This window comes from Scheffersomyces amazonensis (genome assembly GCF_036850825.1).
Source record: "Scheffersomyces amazonensis strain UFMG-HMD-26.3 chromosome Unknown RJT21scaffold_1, whole genome shotgun sequence".
NCBI lineage: Eukaryota > Fungi > Ascomycota > Pichiomycetes > Serinales > Debaryomycetaceae > Scheffersomyces > Scheffersomyces amazonensis.
Window position 1 is genome coordinate 1,178,024 of NW_027042741.1, and position 24,045 is coordinate 1,202,068.

General features: G+C 31.3%; 12 protein-coding genes across 12 annotated transcripts; 8 read left to right on the plus strand and 4 right to left on the minus strand. All coding sequences in view use genetic code 12, as the record gives it.

Annotated features, from left to right (window-relative positions):
* Positions 1-352: 352 nt before the first annotated feature.
* RJT21DRAFT_123965 (TauD/TfdA dioxygenase family protein) lies at positions 353-1,579 on the plus strand (the record flags this gene model as incomplete). Its single annotated transcript, XM_064882767.1, has 1 exon — positions 353-1,579. The coding sequence occupies one exon, from the start codon at positions 353-355 to the stop codon at positions 1,577-1,579; it is 1,227 nt and encodes a 408-aa protein (XP_064740888.1).
* Positions 1,580-2,213: 634 nt separating this feature from the next.
* RJT21DRAFT_123966 (TauD/TfdA dioxygenase family protein) lies at positions 2,214-3,455 on the plus strand (the record flags this gene model as incomplete). The annotated part of the gene is made up of 1 exon (XM_064882768.1): positions 2,214-3,455. The coding sequence occupies one exon, from the start codon at positions 2,214-2,216 to the stop codon at positions 3,453-3,455; it is 1,242 nt and encodes a 413-aa protein (XP_064740889.1).
* A 1,251-nt stretch (positions 3,456-4,706) lies between these two features.
* YCK2 (serine/threonine protein kinase) lies at positions 4,707-6,653 on the plus strand. The gene has a single exon (XM_064879852.1). The coding sequence runs from the start codon at positions 4,821-4,823 to the stop codon at positions 6,363-6,365; it is 1,545 nt and encodes a 514-aa protein (XP_064740890.1). The 5' UTR covers positions 4,707-4,820; the 3' UTR covers positions 6,366-6,653.
* Positions 6,654-6,868: 215 nt separating this feature from the next.
* On the minus strand, positions 6,869-8,107 carry RJT21DRAFT_117182 (uncharacterized protein). Its single transcript, XM_064880605.1, has one exon. It carries the CDS (start codon positions 7,895-7,897, stop codon positions 6,941-6,943), a length of 957 nt encoding a protein of 318 aa, XP_064740891.1. The 5' UTR covers positions 7,898-8,107; the 3' UTR covers positions 6,869-6,940.
* A 909-nt stretch (positions 8,108-9,016) lies between these two features.
* RJT21DRAFT_117183 (class I SAM-dependent methyltransferase) lies at positions 9,017-10,129 on the plus strand. Its single transcript, XM_064880606.1, has one exon. The coding sequence runs from the start codon at positions 9,076-9,078 to the stop codon at positions 10,039-10,041; it is 966 nt and encodes a 321-aa protein (XP_064740892.1). The 5' UTR covers positions 9,017-9,075; the 3' UTR covers positions 10,042-10,129.
* A 208-nt stretch (positions 10,130-10,337) lies between these two features.
* On the plus strand, positions 10,338-11,608 carry RJT21DRAFT_117184 (E2 ubiquitin-conjugating protein). Its single transcript, XM_064880607.1, has one exon. The coding sequence runs from the start codon at positions 10,613-10,615 to the stop codon at positions 11,405-11,407; it is 795 nt and encodes a 264-aa protein (XP_064740893.1). The 5' UTR covers positions 10,338-10,612; the 3' UTR covers positions 11,408-11,608.
* Positions 11,609-12,902: 1,294 nt separating this feature from the next.
* CHS4 (Chs4p) lies at positions 12,903-15,038 on the plus strand (the record flags this gene model as incomplete). The annotated part of the gene is made up of 1 exon (XM_064879981.1): positions 12,903-15,038. The coding sequence occupies one exon, from the start codon at positions 12,903-12,905 to the stop codon at positions 15,036-15,038; it is 2,136 nt and encodes a 711-aa protein (XP_064740894.1).
* Positions 15,039-15,999: 961 nt separating this feature from the next.
* On the plus strand, positions 16,000-16,762 carry RJT21DRAFT_117189 (uncharacterized protein). Its single transcript, XM_064880608.1, has 2 exons — positions 16,000-16,169; positions 16,200-16,762. Exons 1-2 carry the CDS (start codon positions 16,101-16,103, stop codon positions 16,650-16,652), a joined length of 522 nt encoding a protein of 173 aa, XP_064740895.1. The 5' UTR covers positions 16,000-16,100; the 3' UTR covers positions 16,653-16,762.
* A 548-nt stretch (positions 16,763-17,310) lies between these two features.
* On the minus strand, positions 17,311-17,596 carry RJT21DRAFT_4161 (uncharacterized protein; the record flags this gene model as incomplete). Its single annotated transcript, XM_064884481.1, has 2 exons — positions 17,311-17,421; positions 17,444-17,596. 2 exons carry the CDS (start codon positions 17,594-17,596, stop codon positions 17,311-17,313), a joined length of 264 nt encoding a protein of 87 aa, XP_064740896.1.
* Positions 17,597-18,213: 617 nt separating this feature from the next.
* Positions 18,214-18,830, plus strand: RJT21DRAFT_123973 (uncharacterized protein; the record flags this gene model as incomplete). The annotated part of the gene is made up of 1 exon (XM_064882769.1): positions 18,214-18,830. The coding sequence occupies one exon, from the start codon at positions 18,214-18,216 to the stop codon at positions 18,712-18,714; it is 501 nt and encodes a 166-aa protein (XP_064740897.1). The 3' UTR covers positions 18,715-18,830.
* An 18-nt stretch (positions 18,831-18,848) lies between these two features.
* On the minus strand, positions 18,849-21,391 carry RJT21DRAFT_117193 (kinesin family protein; the record flags this gene model as incomplete). Its single annotated transcript, XM_064880609.1, has 1 exon — positions 18,849-21,391. A coding segment is annotated over exon 1 (2,459 nt), but the record flags the coding sequence as incomplete, so codon positions are not given.
* Positions 21,392-22,667: 1,276 nt separating this feature from the next.
* Positions 22,668-23,867, minus strand: LAC1 (Lac1p; the record flags this gene model as incomplete). Its single annotated transcript, XM_064885240.1, has 1 exon — positions 22,668-23,867. One exon carries the CDS (start codon positions 23,865-23,867, stop codon positions 22,668-22,670), a length of 1,200 nt encoding a protein of 399 aa, XP_064740899.1.
* Positions 23,868-24,045: the final 178 nt, after the last annotated feature.

Here is a 24,045-nt window from a genome sequence, read left to right on the forward strand (position 1 = left end):
TGCATCATTAACAGCCTATTCAATATTCGATAGGTGTGGTGGACTCCAAGAACAGTCCAGTCGAATACACTTTACCTAGATAACTATAATTGGCAAGGGAGTGCACACATGCCCACAGTGTAACAAAAGCGAAATAAAGGAGCTAAGATAATGCGGGTGAAAATTGCAGCCACACCTTTTTCCTAAAATGGATGGATGGAATGAATGGGGATTGTTGGGATCAATTAGTAATCGAAATATTTAAAAGCAAATATAAGAACTTGAAAGGTATGGAATGCAAATTCAATAGTTGTTTATTATCTTATACCAGAAATTCAATTTGAATATCTATCATATATAAAATTTATTTATAATGGCTCCAGCAGTTGCAGTTGCATCAAACCAACGTGATGTTGAAGAAGTTGTCAAGAAATTGGCAGAATTAAAACCAATTAGCAGAGGTAATTATTCCGAAAAGCATATCAAAGGTGATGGAATTAATGCCTTGGATCAATTGCCAGAACCTGCTCGTAACAGATTCATTAGACATAATGTTGATTTATCTCAAGGTTATCCCGTTAAACCACCTTTTGAAAAGATTCCAAAGTTTGTAGATGAAGCTTTCCAAATTAGAGAAGAAGAATATCCATATATCGAAAGAGCCAAAAACGCTGATCCAGAAAAGAAAGCTTTATTTGGAGCTGCTAAAGAGGTCATCAATTTAACTAAGCACATTGGTACTGAGATTGTTGGTTTACAATTATCAGAGTTGACTGATCAACAAAAGGATGAATTAGCTCTTTTGATTGCTGAAAGAGTTGTCGTATTCTTTAGAGATCAAGATTTGAGTCCTCAAAAGCAATTAGAATTAGGTCACTATTGGGGTCAAGTTGAAGTCCATGCTCAAGCTCCAAGATTAGTTGATGGTATTTCAGTTATCTGGTCTGATTATAACAGAAACAATGGTTTACCATTATCATTTAAGAATTCTAGAATTGGTAACTCGCAATGGCACACTGATTTGGTTCATGAAAAGCAACCAGCTGGTATTACTCATTTACATAATGATACGATTCCTTCTGTCGGTGGTGATACTCTTTGGGCATCTGGTTATGCTGCTTACGATAAATTATCTCCAGCTTTTCAAAAATTCTTAGATGGAAAGACTGCTATCTATAGAAGTGCTCACCTTTATATTGACAGAGAAAATCCATTAAAGGGACCAAAGTACATTGAAAGAGAGCATCCAATTATTAGAACCCATCCAGCTACTGGTTGGAAATCTTTATTCGTTAACAGATCAATGACTGTTAGAATTGTAGGCTTGGAACCAGATGAATCTAAGGTAATTTTAGAATACTTACTTTCCATTTTTGAAAAGAATTTAGATATTCAAGTCAGATTCAATTGGGCTCCAACCAAGTCAGGTTTAGGTACTTCTGCTTTATGGGATAACAGAGTTTCTCAACATAATGCTGTTTGGGATCATGAAGGTTTAGAACCAAGACATGGTACTAGAGTTACATCATTAGCTGAAATTCCATACTTTGACCCAGAATCTAAATCTCAAAGAGAAGCCTTAGGCTTGTCATTGAATTAGATAAATTCTTAAACTAGTTATGGTTGTATTAAAAGTATGTAAGTGAAATTAATAAATTGCTTTAAGTTCGCACCCATTTTGTATATGCAGCGCTTTATTGTTCTCCCCGCCCCTTTATCTCTGTATCCTGTATATTCAAAATAAGACAAGCGCAAACTGCGATAACGTCAATTTGTCTCAGTATATTCTATAAGAACTGAAGCCACACAAGTAAAGTATGTATAATTATCATAACTAAATCACTCAGAAGTGTGAGTTTGGGTTTATATGTACAGGAAATGTCCAGACATGTGCATAATTTAATTGCAATCTTTATTTCTAGCCCGCTATTCCGGTCCGGAACATTTTATAATCAGATCAATTGATTTCGGAATTTATTGTGGCTCTCCACATTCTTAACTTGTAAAGATTTATACAGTATTGTATTGTATTTTATATTATATATTATATTATTTGAATTAATAAGCAAAATCCTGATAACTGTATCTTTATCAGGCCGATTGTGTCCGACTCATACGATTTTTCAAATTATAAATAGTCTTTTAGTCCCTTTCTTTGTTAGTAACGAATTTATTATTGCTTTCTTTTGTAGTGAATACTTTTGTAAAACTAAACACTAATATATTAATACGCAATGGCTCCTACTGCTACACCAGCCACTGAATCAAAAGATGATTTAGAAGCTACTGTTAAAAAGTTGGCTTCTTTAAAGCCAATTGGACACTCCTCTTTCAAAGGTGATGTCAAAGTCGGTTATGAAGGTTCTTGGATCGAAGGTTTACCAGAATCAACCAAGGCCAGATATGCTAGACATGGGGTTGATATTAGCAATGGTTATCCATATGTTCCTGAAAATGATAAAATTCCAAAATTTGTTGATGAAGCTTACGCCATTAGAAATGAAGATTATCCATTCATTGAAAGAGGAAAGAATGCTGATCCAGAAAAGAAGGCTTTATTTGGTGCTGCTAAAGAAGTTAGGAATTTAACTAAACATATTGGTACTGAAATTGTAGGTTTACAATTGGCTGATTTAAATGACAAACAAAAGGATGAATTAGCTCTTTTAATTGCTGAAAGAGTTGTCGTCTTTTTCAAGGATCAAGATTTGAGTCCTCAAAAGCAATTAGAATTGGGACATTATTGGGGTCAAGTTGAAGTTCATCCTCAAGTTCCAAGAATTAATCATCAGTTAGATGGTATTTCAGTTATCTGGCAAGATTACTTCCGTGAAAAATATGGTTTAGGTTTAACATTTAAGAAAGCAATCGGTGGTAATTCACAATGGCACACCGATTTAGTTCACGAACATCAACCAGCTGGTATTACTCATTTACATAATGATGCTATTCCAAAAGTTGGTGGTGATACTGTTTGGGCATCTGGTTATGCTGCTTACGATAAATTATCTCCAGCTTTACAAAAGTTTTTAGATGGAAAGACTGCTATTTATAGAAGTGCTCATCAATATATTGATCGTGAAAACCCGTTAAAGGGACCAAAATATGTTGAAAGAGAACATGCCTTGGTCAGAACGCATCCAGCTACTGGTTGGAAATCGTTATATGTTAACAGATCAATGACTGTTAGAATTGTTGGTTTAGAACCAGAAGAATCCAAAGTTATTTTAGAATACTTATACTCTGTCTACGAAAAGAACTTGGATATTCAAGTTAGATTCAATTGGACTCCATCCAAGCCAGGTTTAGGTACTTCTGCTTTATGGGATAACAGAATTTCTCAACATTTTGCAGTTTGGGATCATGAAGGTAATGAAGCTAGACATGGTACTAGAGTTACATCATTAGCTGAAATTCCATATTTCGACCCAGAATCTAAATCTCAAAGAGAAGCCTTAGGTTTATCATTGAATTAGATTTAAACAGTCCAATAATATATATTCTATGTATGAGTAAATGAGTATTAAAAATTATGTATTCGCAGTCTGTGTCTGCAAAATAAAAGAGATTGATTTAAAAATTATGGACATTTTGTGCCAAAAATTGACATTGTTCAGTTGTCGATGAGACACTAATCACAAAGATATATCAAACGCGAAGGACAATATAAAGAATATAAGCATTTAAGTCTCAAACTTGAGGGGGTGTCTCGTACGAGATGTTACACTAAACTTGACACAAAAGTTTTAGAGAAGGACACTAATAACTTTATCATTACTTCTTCCACGGGAATAGGACAAAACATTCGTTCATAACATAATACAAGTAACAAACCATATCGTTTCAGTTAGATGAAATGAATGAAAAAAGAAAACTCTTCGGTCAACCCTATTCTCTTCTTATATAAGCAATTTCTTAATAAAAAAGAACAATTTGTTAAAATTCAAATTCAAATTAGCAACTAGATATAATAGGTAGTACCCCCGCTAAAACCTTAAAAAAAGCCATACATAGAGGGCGAAAAGAAACAGTGAGAGAGAGAAAGACATCGGTGCCGCAATACAGAGTTTCAGTTAACCTAAAACAGCAAATTAAACGAATGAAAAACAAAAAAGAAATTTTCAGTCGACGACATGCTACCGCTGATAGAGTAAAGAGAAAGAATAAGTGAGTGAGAAAACAAAAAAAAAAAAAGAAAGAAAGTAGAAAATGCAGAAAATGTCGTCCTCTTATAAGTCCATGTCTCCAATCGAACTTTTGAGGCTATTTGTTCATTAAGCTCAACATTTCACTTATCCATAACTTTTCCATATCCTAATATCATCGCACAGGGAATAGTCTGATCAGATAACAGTATATCCTGTATCAGACGTATTTACTTAATATTTATACGTCGTCCATTCCTCACTCACTATCAAAAACTTTTCAACTTCAAGGCGAACTAGTTTTCGTATCCCCTGTACACCCGATCGCATTTGTTTGCTCGTCTGAGACAAGCATTGATTTTCATGGACATATCATTAAAAGTCCAATAATAATATATTAACAAGATTGAACAGGTAAATCGTATAGTAATTGTCTCATTTAATTGTGTGACAGAATCAAAACTCATATATATCTCAATTAGCCCTTGTTTAACATTACTGTTCACATTTGCTGATAAATCATAATTACAAACAGTGATAAAGATCAATAGTAGACGATATCTGATAATACTTAACAAGTCAAATTAAGTCAAATCAAATTAAGTTAAGTCTGAATATTGTTTGTTTTGTTTTCTACTTCCATTTCACAATTTGTAAACAGAATCATCCTGTGATTTATCCTCGCTAATTGTCATTATGAGTAGAGCTCAAATAGCTTCAAACCCTGCCGCCTTGGCAGCAGCAGTTGCCTCTCATCAACCTGGTATTTCAAATAATAATATTGTTTCATCCAATAGTAATAGTGCCCTTGCAGGAAATAATTCTTCAGTTTCTAATAATAATAATTCTAATTCAAATAATAATAATAATTCTGTTGTTGGTTTACATTATAAAATTGGTAAAAAGATAGGTGAAGGATCATTTGGTGTAATCTTTGAAGGTACTAATATTATAAATGGAGTTCCAGTTGCCATTAAATTTGAACCAAGAAAAACAGAAGCCCCACAATTAAGAGATGAATATAGAACTTATAAACATTTACAAGGTTGTGAAGGTATACCAAATGCTTATTATTTTGGTCAAGAAGGTTTACATAATATTTTAGTCATTGATTTATTAGGTCCTTCATTAGAAGATTTATTTGATTGGTGTGGTCGTAGATTTTCAGTTAAAACTGTCGTTCAAATTGCTATTCAAATGTTAACTCTTGTTGAAGATGTTCATCGTCATGATTTAATCTATAGAGATATTAAACCTGATAATTTCTTAATTGGAAGACAAGGTTTACCTGATGAAAATCATGTTCATTTAATTGATTTTGGTATGGCTAAACAATATAGAGATCCAAGAACTAAACAACATATTCCTTATCGTGAAAAAAAATCATTAAGTGGTACTGCTCGTTATATGTCTATTAATACTCATTTAGGTAGAGAACAACTGAGAAGAGATGATTTAGAAGCTTTAGGTCATGTATTCTTTTATTTCTTAAGAGGTCAATTACCTTGGCAAGGATTAAAAGCTCCAACTAATAAACAAAAATATGAAAAAATTGGTGATAAAAAGAGAACAACTCCTGCTGTTGCATTATGTGATGGATTACCAAGACAATTTGCCGAATATTTAGATTCAGTTAGAAGTTTACCATTTGATGCTGAACCTGCTTATGAAGAATATCGTTTATTATTAGTATCTGTATTAGACGATTTAGGTCAACAATGTGATGATGATTATGATTGGATGCATCTTAATGGTGGTAAAGGTTGGGATGCTTCAATTAATAAAAAACCAAATTTACATGGTTATGGTCATCCAAATCCTCCAAATGAAAGAGAAAGAAGGCATAGAGATCAACGCAGATCAAGACAACATCAAACTCAACAACAAGCTCAAGCTCAAGCTCAACAACAACAATTACAACAACAACAATTGCAAAATGGTCAACAACCATTACAAGGTCAACAGCAATTATCTGCTGCTCAATTACATCAACAAAAATTACAACATTTGGTTAATAGACCATTACCACCAATTAAACAAGAATCTCAAACTGGTGTTGGTGGATTAGGCAATGGTTATAATGCCAATGATCCTGATTTACTTAATTCTAATCAAGCAATTAAGAATCAACCTCATAATGGTAATTATGAACACTCGCCAATTCAAGATCCATATGAACAGCATAGATTGAATGGATATGAAGAAAAGAAAGGATTTTGGGCAAAATTATGTTGCCAATAGTAAATATCCATTTATTCATCTCATTGCATAGTTGTACAATAGCTCTAACCTTTACCATAAAAAAAAAGCAAAGCAAATCAGTATTCTTTTTTAACTAACTAACATTTCGACAAAGCAGAACTATGTTCTCATTATTCAATTCCTTTTATAAAATTATTTCACTTTCATTAATATTACAGTTACAATTACAATTTCATTTACATTTACAATTACAATTTCATTTACATTTACAATTACAATTACAATTAAAATTACAGTTACAATTAAAACTACAATTATAATTCATATATTAAACGGAGTTTTATTTATCGTCACCTTTAATTACAATTTATTCACTCCTATACATATATAATCATACGCATATTACAACTTATAAATTTGACTTCGTCTTTTTATATATTATTACTACTTTTATTTAAATTGTTTATAGTTATTATTGAATATCATCTTAATTTAACTAATTTTTATATATTATATATTATATTAATATTAATCTTAGCATTCTTTAAACTCAAATTTAAATCCTATGTAATTCACATAAATAGAGATAATAATTATTAATAGGTCCTGCCTATCTATTGGAAAGATTGATAACGTTGATGTCTCTTAAGAGCTTTGGCCCATTCTTCAGGACTAACTTCCATTTCTTTGTAAGTCTTTGATAAATAAGCTTCAATCTCCTTAAGAGTATCCATAGCATAATCCTTTTGAAATTTACCATCTTTATCACGACATTCTTTATTTAAAATATCTAATTTCTCCTTTAAAAGCTTGACTCTATAATCAATCCATTGACTATAAAAATCATGAAATCTTGATCCAAAATTTAATTCAGGTTTAACTGTAGATAATACAGAACAATCTTTCTTAATTGGATCTTTAGCACGATATGATGTTACCATAGTAATTCTTTCAGTAGCTCCAACAGGTGATTTAGCAATATGTTCAATCATTCTACCTTGAAGAATAGCTGCATAACCTTTCTTTGGTCCAGGAACAACTGCAAAATTCCCATTACCCATTTTCAATCCTGTTTCTCCTCCTATCATTTTTGTAGTATCTGATAACATTAAGACACATACAAATGGATAGGAATCACGATGCCAGCCAACAACTGCAGGCATATCTTGAGAATTAACAGTGGTTTTACCATCATCAGTAATTAAAGCTAATTCCTTTTCAACCATCTTTTCATCTTTCATAGATACATTGACATGAGCAATTTCATAATCCATAATAACTTCTAATTCAACCCCAGCTTTTTTATTAATTAAATCTTGAGTCTTTGGATGAGTCCAAGCCTTATAAATAAATGGAGTAGAAATTACATCATCATTTTTAACATAACCTCTAATTACACAATCCATACCACTAGTAGAATTATAAGCATATCTAGCATACTTCATAAATGTTTCTTTAGTTAAAATTTCTTGTCTCATAATTTCAATGGCTTCATCAGTGAAAAGAGGGAATGGATCACTAACACCAGTTTCTGAAATTTGATCTGGGTGACTTAAACCTAATTCTTCCATTGAAATGGTCTTAGTAGCATTATAAGCAGCTTGAGTTTCTGGTTCAGCATAATAAGTTAAATGTTTAATAGGATCAAATTCTACAGCATCTGTTGTATCAAGTTTAGTCTTAGAAAGAATTGAAGTATAAAGCGATGACAATTGAGATTCATAAATTGTTTCTGGTAACTTAGCTAATAAGTTATCGTTATGAATGCTATCGAGCAATTTAACAGTAGCCATTTTGAGAGTCTATTAATTATTGATTTGATTGGGATAGTAAATAAAGTTCTATATAATTAACTATAATGCTTTACAATAGGTAAATATCATCCTATTTATAATACTTGTTAGTTGCTGCTAATTGCTGCATTTTTTATCTAAATACGGATGCAGTGCGCCCGTTTTGGGACATTTGGTCCCTCAGACGCAGTATTGTTATCTATCTTGTTATTATCCATGAACATGTCAAAAATATTATAATTCCTCGCCATAATTAGAGCGCAATCGTGAGGAATTAACGTCTGTTTACGGAAACAATCTGAAATAATACAACTACTACTTAATTTAATCTATCATTGGTGCCTTTAAACGTCCGACACTGGAAGAATATACCGTAGTCAGAAAATCAACTAACATAAAGCCCGCCATAAAAATGGAAACAAAAGATAGGTATGCATGTTCTTATCTGTGCATATATTTTTGCTGCACTAATGGCTCCGTAATAAGTGTAACTTCGCAGTGGGAGAAAATTCAAAGATTCCGATTACTTAATTAGTACAAGAAAACCATATACCGTATCAAGGAACATATACGATATTATTAAGGCATGCCTCAAAAATATCATTTTGAAGATAGTTATTAAAGGTATCAATTACGATTTACAGTATCCTTATCGGGTATAAAGACCATTGTATATTGTCGGAGTATACATAAAGTTTGCATTGTCTAATGACAGCTTTTAAACCGACACCGGAGAAAGTTTTTATTTTCAGTCAATATTTTCACTCCTCTTGACTATTTCCATGTTTTGTGGTGGTCAATAGGAGCATTTTCAGCGGACCAAAAATAGTAAGTTCCGCCACTGGGCTTTTTCTCCAAATGTGGAGTATCAAATTTCCGCACCAATAAATATTGTCCTCTCTTTTCTTCAAATTAAACAAGGCTCAACAGTAATTATTACCCTGACACAGACCTCAATGGCACCAGATACTAGTCACCAAGCTTCAGTGGCTGCTAATCTTGCAAGATTCAATGCCGAGTTTGCATTGCGATACGATGCTCAAGAAGCAACTATTGTATTATCGTCTTTATTCGCTAAGACATTGCTTGAATTTAATCCTCACCAACCTAGGAAATCTTCGGAGGAATCCAACACTGTATTAGGAAATCTAGATCCTGCAAATTTATGTGGACCAGACAATTCTTTACCTGATACTGCCTCTTTTACAACAAAATTTCCTCACTCTTTGTTTAAACCAGGTATGAAATTATTAGATTTCGCATGTGGTACTGGTTTAGTTACTTCGAAATTAATTCCTTATCTTGTCAGCGATGACGCTAGTGTTAAAACAGAAGTCGTAGGGATGGATATCAATCAAGCATTTTTGGCTAAATTTGATGAGAAACTAAAGGGGAAAAGTATTCCTGCTAACATTTCAGCCAACTCATATGTTTATGATGTTCTTGATAGTAAATTCGAAGATGAATTACAAACTCAATTTGGGAATAAGTTTGATTGTATAATTTGTACTATATCTTATCATCATATCGATAATTATCAGAAAGTTACTAAAAAATTGACTGAATTTTTGGCCCCCGGTGGGTGGATTTTAATTATTGATTTTTATAATGAGGACGCGGAATTTGGATTAAATGGAACCAAACCGAAACTCAATAATGATGCTGTCAGTCATATGGGGGGATTAAGATTGCCAGCTTTGAATGAAACATTGCATGATTATTGTCATCTCGAGAATGTATCTGCTGCTCGTGAATATAAGTGTGATATTTGGCAACAAGGTCATTTCATTGATAATCATTGTACTCAAGATATGATTGATAAATTTCATAATGGCGAGTTGCCATCCAAGAAGAATCAATTCGAAGAAGATCTTTATTTGGTACAGGTTAGTATTGTCATGGCTGTTGGTCAGAAGCTTTAATTCAATAATTAATTAATTAATTATTTATTTTTAAGTAGAGTAGATTATTTATTTATTTATTTATGCTTGTAAAGTAATGAATTCCCATTGTGATTACTTAGACACTATAAGTTTAATTCCTATGATGGTTGCAAAGTATGCAACTCCCCACTATGACATATTTCCTAATTTGGTCACAAGAGAGTAGTGTACTATGTCCCAAAACAATAAGGAAGTTTCTTTTTTGTTCTTTTCTCTATCGCACTGATTAAGTAGAACAAAGGGGGAGAGAAAATTCAGACGAAACTTACTAGGTTATGATAGACATTATACAAGCAAAGCTAAATACAGTCTGTATAGTTTTTTTTGATTGAGATATATACTTATCGATAGTTCACGGAGGATAACATAACCCGCCGAACCGATTACTGTCTTGTCATTCCGATTCGTTTGTTTTTATTTGTTTTCCCATAACTCCTATATCCGAACCAGAATATCTGGCCTTAATAAACTACCAATTTTGTTATCTTGACAACATCAAGTAAAATTCAATAATACATCGTTACACATACTACATAACAACAGTATCATCATGGCATCTAGACAATCACAAAAGAGATTGTCAAAAGAATATAAATCTATACAAGCAACGCCACCACCATATATCACCGCTAAACCAAATGATGAAAATATATTAGAATGGCATTATATTATAACGGGTCCACCTAATACACCATTTGAAAATGGTCAATATCATGGAATGTTAAGATTTCCAACCGAATACCCTTTCAAACCGCCTTCAATTTCAATTATTACTCCTAATGGGAGATTTGCATGTAATACGAGGTTATGTCTTTCTATGAGTGATTATCATCCTGATACTTGGAATCCAGCATGGAGTGTCGCTACTATTTTAACTGGATTATTAAGTTTTATGACTGGTGATGAAGCGACCACTGGATCTATAACTACTAGTGAAAATGTAAAAAAGAAATTAGCTAGAGACAGTAGAAAATGGAATGTATTAGAAAATCAAAGATTCATGAAACAATTCCCAGATTTAGTAGAAGTCAACAGAGCTTATTTAAAGAAACAACAAGAAGAAGATCAGCTTTTAATTGTCAATGGTTCAAATGCATCTAAAACTGTAATACAAGAAGATGAAAAGCCAATTAATATTCAAGAAAGTATTGATCAAATGGATCCTGAAGATAGGGCCAGATTATTATTAGTGGAAGAACATAAAAATAAATATGTAAATGATGCAACAGGATTTGGTAATGGAGCAGTTGCTAATGGTGTACAAAGCAATTTTGGTATTACCATTGTAGGAGTTGTTATCGCTGCATTCTTAGCTGCATATTTCAGCCTTGCTAGAAGAGGTTGAATGTTATCAAGATTTATGAATTATTTTAATTTTTTTATTGTATTTGTCATATAAGTGTTTGGTTATTGTATGTCTATATATGAGCCTATCATGTATTCTAATTTTATATATAGGGCTATTTTATTTATTACTCTGGGATATTCTTTATTTATCAATAACGTCAATGCACACTATAAAACGAAAACATAGTTTACATAATATCATAAATACTAAAAAAAGATAACCGATCGTTACGAGGAGAGTTAGCCCACCGGACCTATTATTTAGTTAAAGTTCAAAAATAAGCTATTATAAATCTGTCGCAAAATTTAATGCAGACAGATACTAAAAATAGATCGGATCAAGATTAGCCTAATTGATGACGTACTAGGCTTAATGATTGAAGGCGTTTAATTTAAGGGTACGACGTGTGAACAGTACTACATCTACACACATGGACTTGAACGAGTCAGCACTTGGTTACATAATATGTCAAGATGCAGCTTGTCGTTAGCTCAATATAGAAATATACACAATAGAGAATGTAGAAGGAGTCAACATAAACAAGATAAAAGCATACTATGTAAAGGTTAACTATGTAAAAGGTTAACTATATAAATAGAACTATGCAATAGAACTCTATGTAGCCTGACAAACTCATTGTTCCTTTGCACATAGTTATCCAATTACACGAACAGATATCTGTACCTCGTTGCCTACAATACCCGTAGCGCGTTTTGCAAATTTGAAATTTGTCCTCCATAAATTTCAAGATGAGTAAACAAACAGATTATAACAATTACCATCTACATTTGGATGATAGAACAACTGCAAAGTACTAAGTAATACCAAGAATTACCTTTTTTTTTTAATTTTCTACTACTAACAAACAGTAAATATATTCTACATTTCATTCTAACAAAATTGAACTAACTTTTAAATAAACAGTTTATAATAGCCCCACTCTAGTATCGCTTAATTCTACTAAACATACCATAACATTCTATCTACGAACAATTCATTCTCTCTAATAAACACACTATTTATAATTACCAATAGTTTAGTTTATTTATTTATAGTGATAACTTTTGCAAGGTACCCTCCTCCTCCACCGGCAAAATCTGAGACACGACCCTCAAATTTTTACCTAATTTTTTTAGCGTTCACCTGTGGATGAATTTATACTGCTTATAGTGCCGAATCCCATTAAACAGGTTATTTATTTACCTGCTATAAGTTCCTGAATTATTGGATACTTAACAACATCATTTGTTGATCTGTATATCACTAGAAAATATCATATACATATACATAATTTTCATTCGTTATACTCATAGTTGCTGTCTTGTCTGTACCTTAAATTTTTGTTAATTAAGGGCCCCAACCAAAAATAGCGTTCAACAAATCTTTAGCATACTACACTTCACCAAACTTCAAAATATATCCAAAATCATAACTTTATCATTATTAGATTAGAATATTATTAGATTATTAATTTATTAATTTTATTAAAAATATGTCTTCAACTAATCATCCTTATCGTCAGAGAGTTGTATCCCCAAATACGGCGCCCTATCCAATAAATGATAATGAATATAATAGTAGTAACTCATCTACTACTTTACCTGGTGTAACAGGTTCAAATCCTTCCTTAGTTAAAGGTAATGAATCTTCAGCTTCTTTAAGTAAAGCTCGTGCTCCTGCTCCTGATTCTGCATCAACCATTTATCATACCCCAATCGGAAGTCAACAAAATTCTCCACTTAATAACGCACAACATCAAAATCAAAATCAAATTCAACATCAAGTTCAACTTCAACATCAACAGCATCAATATAGTCATCAAACTCCTCCTCATAATCAACAGTCAAATCATGGTAATCAAAATTTCATACTTCAAGCTCCTCCTTTAAATAGTTTATCTATCTTAAAGTCTCCTACTTTAACTTCTACTGGTCAACCACCATATCCAGTGTATGAAGCCCAAACTCCTCCACCTGTTTTTGCATCAGCTAAGGAAAGTGCTCCAATCACTTCTCCACCATCAAATCCACTTTCTGCTACATCATCAGTAACAAATTTTAATTTAAGTCATGGTAGTGTTCCAAATATTGATCAGAGTTATCCATATTCAAAATCAGAAAACAATTTAGTTCTTCCCCCATCTAAATATAGTCATGTTAGATCAATTTCTTCAAGTTCATCATTCTTTTATGATAAAAATGATAATGCAAGTATGGTTGATTTTAGTCAAAATATAATCCAACAATATTTAGGTTCAAATTCAACTCATTTATTACCAAGAATTAAAACTATTGAATTATATAGAAAAAATGCTAAAAAATCAAATGATCCAACAGTGTTATTTCAATATGCTCAATATATGCTTCAAACTGCTTTATTATTGGATTCAGAGCAATTAAGCTCCAATAATTCCAATGTTACTGGTAGTAATAGCGATACTTCCAATAGTCCATCATTGAATGATCCCTCATATTCTTCTGATAATTCTCCTAAAGGAAAAGATAAATCTGGATCATTGTTAGCATTACCAAAATCGCATAAGAAATCAAGATCTGCTAATTCTATTGATACGAATAATAATATTGACTTATCAGATCATAGAAAAATTGATGAAAAGAAATTAAAGGGATCTTTATTAAAGGAAGCTGTTTTTTATTTAAAAAAATTATCTGATAAAGGTTATGTTGAAGCTCAATATCTTTTAGCAGATGCCTATAGTTCAGGTGCATTAGGTAGAATTGAAAATAGAGAAGCATTTGTTTTATTTCAATCTGCTGCCAAACATGGACATATTGAGAGTGCTTATAGAACTTCATATTGTTATGAAGAAGGTTTAGGAACTGGTAGAGATGCTAGAAAGGCTATAGATTATCTTAAAATGGCTGCGTCTAAAAACCATCCAGCTGCTATGTATAAATTAGGAATTTATTCATTTTATGGTAGAATGGGTGTTCCTCAAGATACCGGTACTAAAAAGATGGGTATTAAATGGTTAGAACGAGCCTCAAATGTTGCCAATGAATTAACCGCTGCTGCACCATTTGAATTAGGTAAAATTTATTTTAATGGGTTTCAAGATATTATTATTCCTGATAAGAAATATGCATTAGAATTATATTCTCAAGCCGCAGCTTTGGGACATATTGAAGCCTCTGCTATTTTGGGTCAATGTTATGAACATGGAGAAATTGTTAATCAAGATAATAATTTATCAATTCATTATTATACTCAAGCTGCTTTAGGCGGTGACCCAGAATCTATGTTGGCAATGTGTGCATGGTATCTTGTTGGAAGTGAACATTTATTAAAAGATGAAAATGAAGCATTTGAATGGGCTAAGCGTGCTGCATTATGTAATTTACCTAAGGCACAATTTGCATTAGCTAATTTTTATGATAAAGGTATTGGTTGTATTAAAAATAGTAGTGAAGCTCAACTATGGTATAAAAAGGCTGCTGAAAATGGGGAAGAAAAATCAATTGCAAGACTTACCGATAAAGATGCTGCAAATAAGATTCAAAAGAAATTATTAAAGAAGAAATCAAGCGGAAATCTTCTTAATAATACTGGTAAGAATCCAAATCACACACCAAATGCAGCACAAGATAAAGATTGTAAAGTTATGTAATCTTTTCTTTAGTAAGACAGTTGTACAGTTATTATCCATTCAATTCATTACTAATTCACTTCCATTTATATCTTTTGTTCAATTAGCTATTTATAAAACTTTTTTTTTTTTTTGCATCAATGGGAATAGAAACTACAATTAAAAAGGTAAGAAAATCATAGAAGACATTAAAAGTAATCTAATTTCCTGAGTTCATAAAATTTATTCATATCTTAATATATAAAATGTATATATTAGTTACTATATATTTAGTGACAAAAAGTCACTCGTCATAGCATTAAAAATTAATACAAATTAAATTACATATCTAATATTGCGCTAATATTCAAAAATAGATCCTCTCGACAGAGCTACACGAATTTCCTATTTTGACAATGGAACTAAATTTTTCTTGGTGTTGTTTCACCTGGTTCTGTTACCCCTTTTTAAACTTTTTAAATAGAAGTTGAAACTTGTTCTCTTTTCAACCGCGAATCGATTAGATAAAGGATTACTTTCCATTGAATTGAGTAAATAATTGATAAAGTATTAAGAGATGGATCTTTTACTATTAAAACTGGGGTTGCCTAATTAGGGGCATAGAACAAATTCAAAGCCACCTTATTCATCGAACTTTCCCGATTACAAAGCGGTTATTTTCAATTTTTTGCATCCCCGTAAAAGAAATAAGCCTCTTTTAGTAGGAATTCACAACTCTTTTTTTTGGTCAATGATGATCTGAACTTTACTTCGCCGTGTCCTTGATCAGCAATACGATAAATTTGTCACAGTTGTGTAAATAATTAGCCGTGTACTTGAGTCATACGCGTAGACAATGTAGTCTCATGGATATGTAAAAGCATTTTGACCAATGACGTATGAGTGTGCCACACCCCAAATATGATTATGAATTTTGGCAATTCACAAAACTAAACTAAATCAGCACAACGTTTATTGTTGGCTTAGCAATTAATTGCGTTATATATAAGTATAAATATAAATGTAAAGAATTCTGTTTTTATTCATATTACTTTTTATCATAGTATTAGTAATAATTAATTAATTGAATAATCAATTTAAATCATGTCTGCTAACGAATTCTACAACTCTGCTCAACAAGGCCAGTATAACGGTAACCAAGACCAAGGTCAAAGTCAAGGTCAAGGTCAACAATACTCCCAGGGTCAACAATACTCCCAGGGTCAACAATACTCCCAAAATCAAGGTCAAGATCAACGTCAAGATGGAGAAAGAGGACTTTTATCTACCGTCGCTGGAGGTGCATTTGGTGGCTATGCTGGAAATAAATTAGGTGGAAATCACTCTAAAATTGGTACAGTCATTGGAGCTGTTGCTGGTGCCTTAGGTGCTAACAAAATTGAACATGCTGTTGAAAATCATAACAATAGACCTCAGCAATATGGAAATAACAATTACGGTGGAAACTACGGAAACGAAGGTTACAATCAAGGTGGATACGGTAATAATCAAGGTTATGGAAACCAAGGTGGATACGGCAATAATCAAGGTTATGGAAATCAAGGTGGTTACGACGGTGGCCGTGAAGAACGTCATCATGGTAGACATCACGATAAACATCATGAAGGTAGACGTCATGATGAAGGAAGATGGTGATTGCTGCCAAGTTCTATAGGTAAGTATGTAAATCTAGAGGAAGCTGAATTAGGTCAATTGTAGAGTTTTATAAAGGTGTCTATAAAAAAGTTAAATATATCTACAATTTCAAATATTAAATAAAATTCGTAAGTCATTATATTAATCTATAATAGCTTATTTTATATATCTGTAAGCTAAGCTAAATCAACGTATTCTGAGCCACTGCTACTTATATCTCGACCATTTGAAGTTTCTATGAGGTTGAAATTATTAATTATCATGTTGGTGCAGTAAGTATTTCGTATGCAAATTTCTTAAGCGAGAATAACCATTGGTTATAAATGTTGGATTAATATCCATATTAGAGTACTTTTATTAAGTAAAGGTACTTTGATACTAATATAAATTGTATTAGGTGTTGAATTCGACCCCACTCTTCCCACTCTTTCAGAATCATCATTTCTAGGTATATCCCACCTAACCGTTTTATTCAATTTTAAACTTTAGTGATGAAAAATTTCGAACATTTGGTCTTTAGAAATAGATCCTTTATAACTTCTTGGAGGTGAACGTGTAAGAGGTGATATAGGTCTTCGCTAAGAATCTCTAGGCCTGGAAATTGTAGTATTAGAATTAAGAAGAACTACACGATCATGAGAAGTTGAATCGGCTTCTTTCAATATTTCAATTTTTGTTGCATAAATGAATCAATATCATTATGTTTAGAATATTGTTGTTCTAATTCAGGAATTTGTCTATCAATTCCTAATTGTAAGTTATCCAGTGGCTCCATAAGCAAACACCGTCACATTAAACACGTCTAATATACTATCAAGCAATGGATGTGTATGATGATAAACATTATTTTGAGATATATGAACATCAAATAATTTATCAAATACAAATCTATGTTCTTTTATTCTTGAGCCTTGGAAATTATTTGGAAATGCATTTCTTTGCATCGTAACAAATTATCGTCAGCTACATCTAAAATTTTTCTTATTTCCTTTGATGAAATGAACGATTTTATAGATGGTGATAACTGTGATTACTTTCTAATTGATTAGAGAAAGGATGACTTTTAATTAGGTTGAATAATAATTGATAAATTATTGAGAATTACATTTTTTTAGCATTAAAAAAGGGGTTGCATAATTTGGGAACAAAACTCAAAGCCACTTAATGAAAGCGGCTATTCTTGGCGATCCTCGAAAATAAATTCCCCTCTTTCATTAGGAATTCACAACCATTTTTAATCAATGAAGTGATTTTAAAGTTTGCTTCGCCATGTCTTAATCATCAATACTAAAGGTTGGTCACAGTTCGTAAGTGAGTAGTCATGTAGTTGGACAATTTGTATAGTCAATGAACTCTCAAGAAATATGTAAAAGTATAATGACGTATGAGGGGGCCACCCAAATATGATTATGAGCTCAACATTTATTGTTAACTTAGAGTTTAATTGGGTTATATAAACACGTGAATATATGTATAAGTATAAATGTAAAGAATTCTGTTTTTATTCATATTACTTCATAGTATTAGTAATAATTAAATAATTGAATAATCAATTTAGATTATGTCTGCTAAAGAATTCTACGACTCTGCTCAACAAGGGCAGTATAACGGTAACCAAAGTCAAGGTCAAGGTCAACAATACTCCCAAGGTCAACAATACTCCCAGGGTCAACAATACTCCCAAAATCAAGGTCAAGATCAACGTCAAGATGGAGAAAGAGGACTTTTATCTACCGTCGCTGGAGGTGCATTTGGTGGCTATGCTGGAAATAAATTAGGTGGAAATCACTCTAAAATTGGTACAGTCATTGGAGCTGTTGCTGGTGCCTTAGGTGCTAACAAAATTGAACATGCTGTTGAAAATCATCAAAATCATCACGGAAATGAAGGTTATTATCAAGGTTACTACGAGGGTAGTCATGGCGATCATCACCATAATGGACATCATGGAGGTGGTGGACATCATCACCATAATGGACATCATGGACGTGGTGGACATCACGGAGGTCGAAGACATAACAGAGGTGGTAGACATAATGACTGTTGTGAAGGAAGATGGTAATTACCGTTGGTATATATTTTTAATAGGTAAGTATGTAAGTCTAGAGGAAAGTGAATTAGTTCAATTTTAGAGGTCTATAAAGGTCACTATAAAAAAGTTAAATATATTTACAATTTCAAATATTAAATAAAATTCGTAAGTCATTAATATTAATCTATAATAAATAATTTAAGCTAGCTAATTTTATATATAACCGTAAGCTAAGCTAAATTAATCAACTTTTTCCGAACCACTACTACTTATATCTCGACCATTTGAAGCTTCTATCAGAGTGAAATTATTAATTATCTCTGTTGGTGCAGTAAGTATATCGTATCCAAATCTTTTAGGTGACGTTGAGAAACCACTGGGTATAAATGTTGGATTAATATCCGTATTAGATGCTAATTTCACACTGGCACTTTTATTAAGTAAAGGTACTTTGGAACTATTATCAATTGTGATTGGTGCTGTATTTGAGCCCACTCTTTCATTTAAATTGATTGATAGTCTTCTATTATTAAATATATTATTTTCCGATCTTGGTTTCCTATGCTTTACGGGTTCAGGTGTTAATGCAGATAATTTAGAACTTGATATTGGAGGAGAATCCACACTTTCATCAAATTTTAATCCAAAATCATCATTTAATAGACTACTATCTAGGATAGTATTGGTTATTGGCGAATCATCTTCTAATTCACTCTTCAAAGTTGTATTAGCATGATCATCCATACTAGCATCGGCATCTAATATAGAATCATCATTTCTAGGTATATCCCACCTAACCTTTTTATTCAATTTTGATCGCAGAGGAGAAAACTTTGGAGTGATTGGCTTTTTAGAAATAGATCTTTTATAACTTCTTGGAGGTGAGCCTCTAAGAGGTGATATAGGTCCTCTTTTGGAATCTCTAGGTCTAGCAATTGTAGTATTAGAATTAAGAACTAGACCATCATCAGAAATTGAATTTGATGAAGTATCCATCGAAATTGAATCGGAATCTTTCAATTTTTGTTGCATAAATTGAGTGGTATGTTTTTCAACAGCTGAATCAAAATCTCCATTTACAAAATCTTCCAATGCAATTAATACATTATTCACTACACGATCTCGATGATTTTCTTGATTATCTGATAACGTGTTGGATAATTCACGAGCAATAAAATTATAATGGTTGAGCAGATGTATGAGATGATCATATAGAATCGAGGAATTAAATAATATTTCTCTATCAAATGAATCTTTCAAAGAATCTAAAAATTTCTGAAATAATAATGTATGATAATCAGACCATCCTTCATTTTCTTTCAATCGTTTTATAATTTGTTCACTTGAATCATTTAGAATATAATCAATATCATTAGGTTTAGAATATTGTTGTTCTAATTCGGGAATTTGTCTATCAATTTTTATGATTACTTGTTCACATAAATTGAAAATTGATGTTGGTAAATTCTCTGAATTTTGTTCTAATAGACCATCTAATAATACTCCTAATTCAATCTTATGAGTTAAAAGTAATTTTCTTTTAGCAAGTATGAAATATTTCTTCCATCGTTCTTGAACTTGTTTATTAATTGAACTTTTAATATTTTCAATATTTTCCAATATAAGGTGGAAACATTTTTCATTAATTAATTTTTGTTTTGCAGTTATACTTTCTTCAATTTTAATTTCTCTTGCTCTTAATTCTTCAATTTCTTGCTTTTGTTCAGTAATCATTTTTAAATAAGATCCAACATGTCTATCTAAATTATGTAAATTTCTTACTATTTTAGTTTTAATTTCTTTAGCTCTATTAGCATATTTCAAAGTATTTAAAGTTTCATCATAATGTTGAGACAGTGGAGATACACAAACTATCATAACAGTTTTACAATTTCCACCTAAAGAAAATTTTAATAATCGAGTAAGTTTAGAATCTCTATAAGGTACATGATTTCTTCGTCTTGGATCACATAATGCATTAATACAATTTCCTAATGCCAATAAAGATTTATTAATATTTGCTCCTTCACTTAATCTAATTCCTCTATTTTTTGTAGCAGCAGCTCTTTCACTTCCTGCTAAATCAATTATTGATAAAGTTGCAAAAGTATGTGCTTCACTTAAATCAGGAGTTCTACTCTTTTGAGTTACATTAATTTGAAGTACAGCATGAGATCTTGATGATGTTGCATTTGCTTCAGTTGGTGAACTTGTTCTATTTTGATTTCCAGTTAAAATTAAATCCATAACTTCTTCAACTGATTGAGGTTTATGAGTCAGTAAATTTGATACAGAAATTTTACTATTTGTATCTTCTCGTAGAATTAATTTTTTATGATCAATTTCAGGATTTAATAAATCTCGAATAGTTTCATTATAAATTTCAAGATATGATAAACTTATATCAATAATTTTTGTATCCGAAAGATTTTCAATTTTTTGATATAATTCTTTCATAGTTAAGAAGATAACTCCTGGATCTTGAAAAGTTCCCAGAATTGTATGAGTTTTCCCACATCCAGTGGCTCCATAAGCAAATACTGTTGCATTAAATCCATCTAATATACTATCAAGTAATGGACGTGTTGTATGATGATAAACTTCATTTTGAGATGTATTAACATCAAATAATTTATCAAATACAAATCTATGTTCTTTTATTCTTGAACCTTGGAAATTATTTGGAAATGCATTTCTTTGCATTGTATTTAAAGGATTTGTATCGGGAGGATCAAATATTAACATATTATCGTCAGCTACATCTAAAATCTTTCTTATACCTCTTGGTGAAAATACTGACTTTTTAGATGGTGTATCAGGGAAATTCGAACTTAATGATCCATCTCCTAAGAATATTGGATCATCATCTTGTTTAATTAAATTTGTTTCTTCTAATGCAGTAAATGGTCGTACTCTAACTGCCACTGTAATTGATGATTCTCTTGATCCACCTGATTGTATGCTACTTGATACTTTCCTTCCATCTACACTCCCCATTAATGATGAAGTTATTGGTTGTGTAATTTCAGTACTACTACTCATTTCATGAGTAATTGCCTATAACTTTCAATACAGTTTTCCTTTACGTTAATCACTATCCACAACAGTTTGGTTTACTATTTCGTTTCGCAACCTCTGGTACTAATTCGTTTCATTGATACTGCTCATCCTGTACTTTAAACATTTACTATTTTCGTTGCGCGTCTTATTTGAAAATGGTAAACATGGAGCCTGTACATACTGGGGCATGGATGCAGGAGAGAATGAATGAGAACTAAATGTCCTGTGATTAATAGACAGAGAGAGAGAGAGAGAGAGAGAGAGAGAGAGAGAGAGAGAGAGAGAGAGAGAGAGAGAAAGAGAGAGAGAGAGAAAGAGAGAGAGAGAGAGAGATGCATATGCAGGACCGTAATACTAGATCTCTAAAAAATTTATAAATGACAGTGGGATGATTCCATGTAGGGATAAGAATTCCAGTCACACAACAAAGGATAAGGGATATGTGGTAGTGTACCGTAAGAAATTATAATAAGATAAGATTGCAATTTGTAAATTGTAATTGAAAATTAAATGAATAATTAAATGAATAATTAATGTATAATTAATGTATAATTGTATTAAATTAGAAATATTTAAATTATATAAATTAATCTAGTAGCAAATAACAAATAAATCAAACGAACAACCTATGACAATCATGATAAATAGATGTATAAATTAATCGAAATAGCTAAATAGCTTCTATATGGTACAGTGAAAAAATGAGTAATAATGCCATTGGTAGATGTATATGCAATATACTTTTTTTTTAATTATGTGATTGAATTGGATATAGTTTTATAAGTGAATTCACTATTATTGAGCGATAGTTCATTTAAGTTGTTGTATTGGTTGATTTTTTTTTCATTTTCTTTTCTCTTCTTTTCATTCATTTTTTTTATAATTCTTTTCTTTTCTTTCATTTTGTTTGTATAATTAAAGACTTAATCACTTTCATGGTTCTCATCAAGAGTTCCATCAGAAGATGATTCCTTTTCAACTAATGTTGTAGATTCAATATTATCATTATCTTTTTCTTTTGATTCTTGAACAATTTCAAGATCACTATCATCGATATTAAGTTCATCATCTTCAAGTTCAACATCGGTATCATCAGCATCACTTCTGACATCTTCTGCTGGTGATCCACGAATAACTTTATAAGCAACTTTACAAATAAAGTACATCCAAATACAAAGAATTATTTGTAAACCTCCCAATAATCCTAAAAATATTCTTATAATATTTTCAGTCCAACATCTCTTTTGTATTATACCTTCAACACATTTTGAATTTGGTGTCATTAATGCAAAAGAATTATTCCAAGTATGATAAAATAAATAATTATAAACACCATGTCTTAATATTACCCAACTAACTAAAAATACAAGGAACATTACATCACAAGCATTGCTAAATCCAGCATATTTTAACATTTTAGCCGATGATAAGAATGTATCACCAGAATCCATAATCATTAAGATTATATGACCAATTCTTGTAAAATAATAATAATAAGATCCAATTGTTAAACAACAAGTAATAATATGATGACTAAACATTTGTAAATAATCTTTTCTCTTTTGTTCAATATTTAATACAAAAATTTGTTGTAACCAAAATGCAATTGAAATAAGATAAAATGCTTTAAGTTCACCAGGAATTTTATCATGAGGCCATTCTAAGAAGACATAATCTAAATTGAAATAATATGGAGATTTCTTAAATAAATACATTCCAACAAAACATGATAAAGTTGCATAAGTGAAAGTCCACCCTTGTTCTGCAAATCTAACTCTTGCTTTTCTTGAATGAATATTACAATATCGAGAAGCAATAGGACTAAATACATAATACATCAATGAAGAACGTAAAAATGTTAATAATATAATGCCATGAATAACAAAATAACAATCATCCCAACCAATATCATACAGCGGTTGATTATTAGTTTCAGCCTTATCAATAGGATATTGTAAGATTAAGAATTTACTGGCAAATTGTGACCATGAAGATGAAAAGTAATATAAACCATATAATACTATTAATATAAATCTTGATACTGATATTTGATTTCTTTCAATGGATGCTAAATATGATTTTTGATATAATATAAATGAATCATTGGAATCAACAGTATCCATTTTTGTATCTGTATCTGTATTGGTAGTTGTAGTTGAAGTCATTATTAGATATGATTAATATAATGTAAGATTTAACGAATGAAAGAAATGGGATATAATATAATATAATATAATATAGTATAATATAGTATAAATTTTTTAATGGGTATGGGAACAAATGAATGAAACTTATACTGGA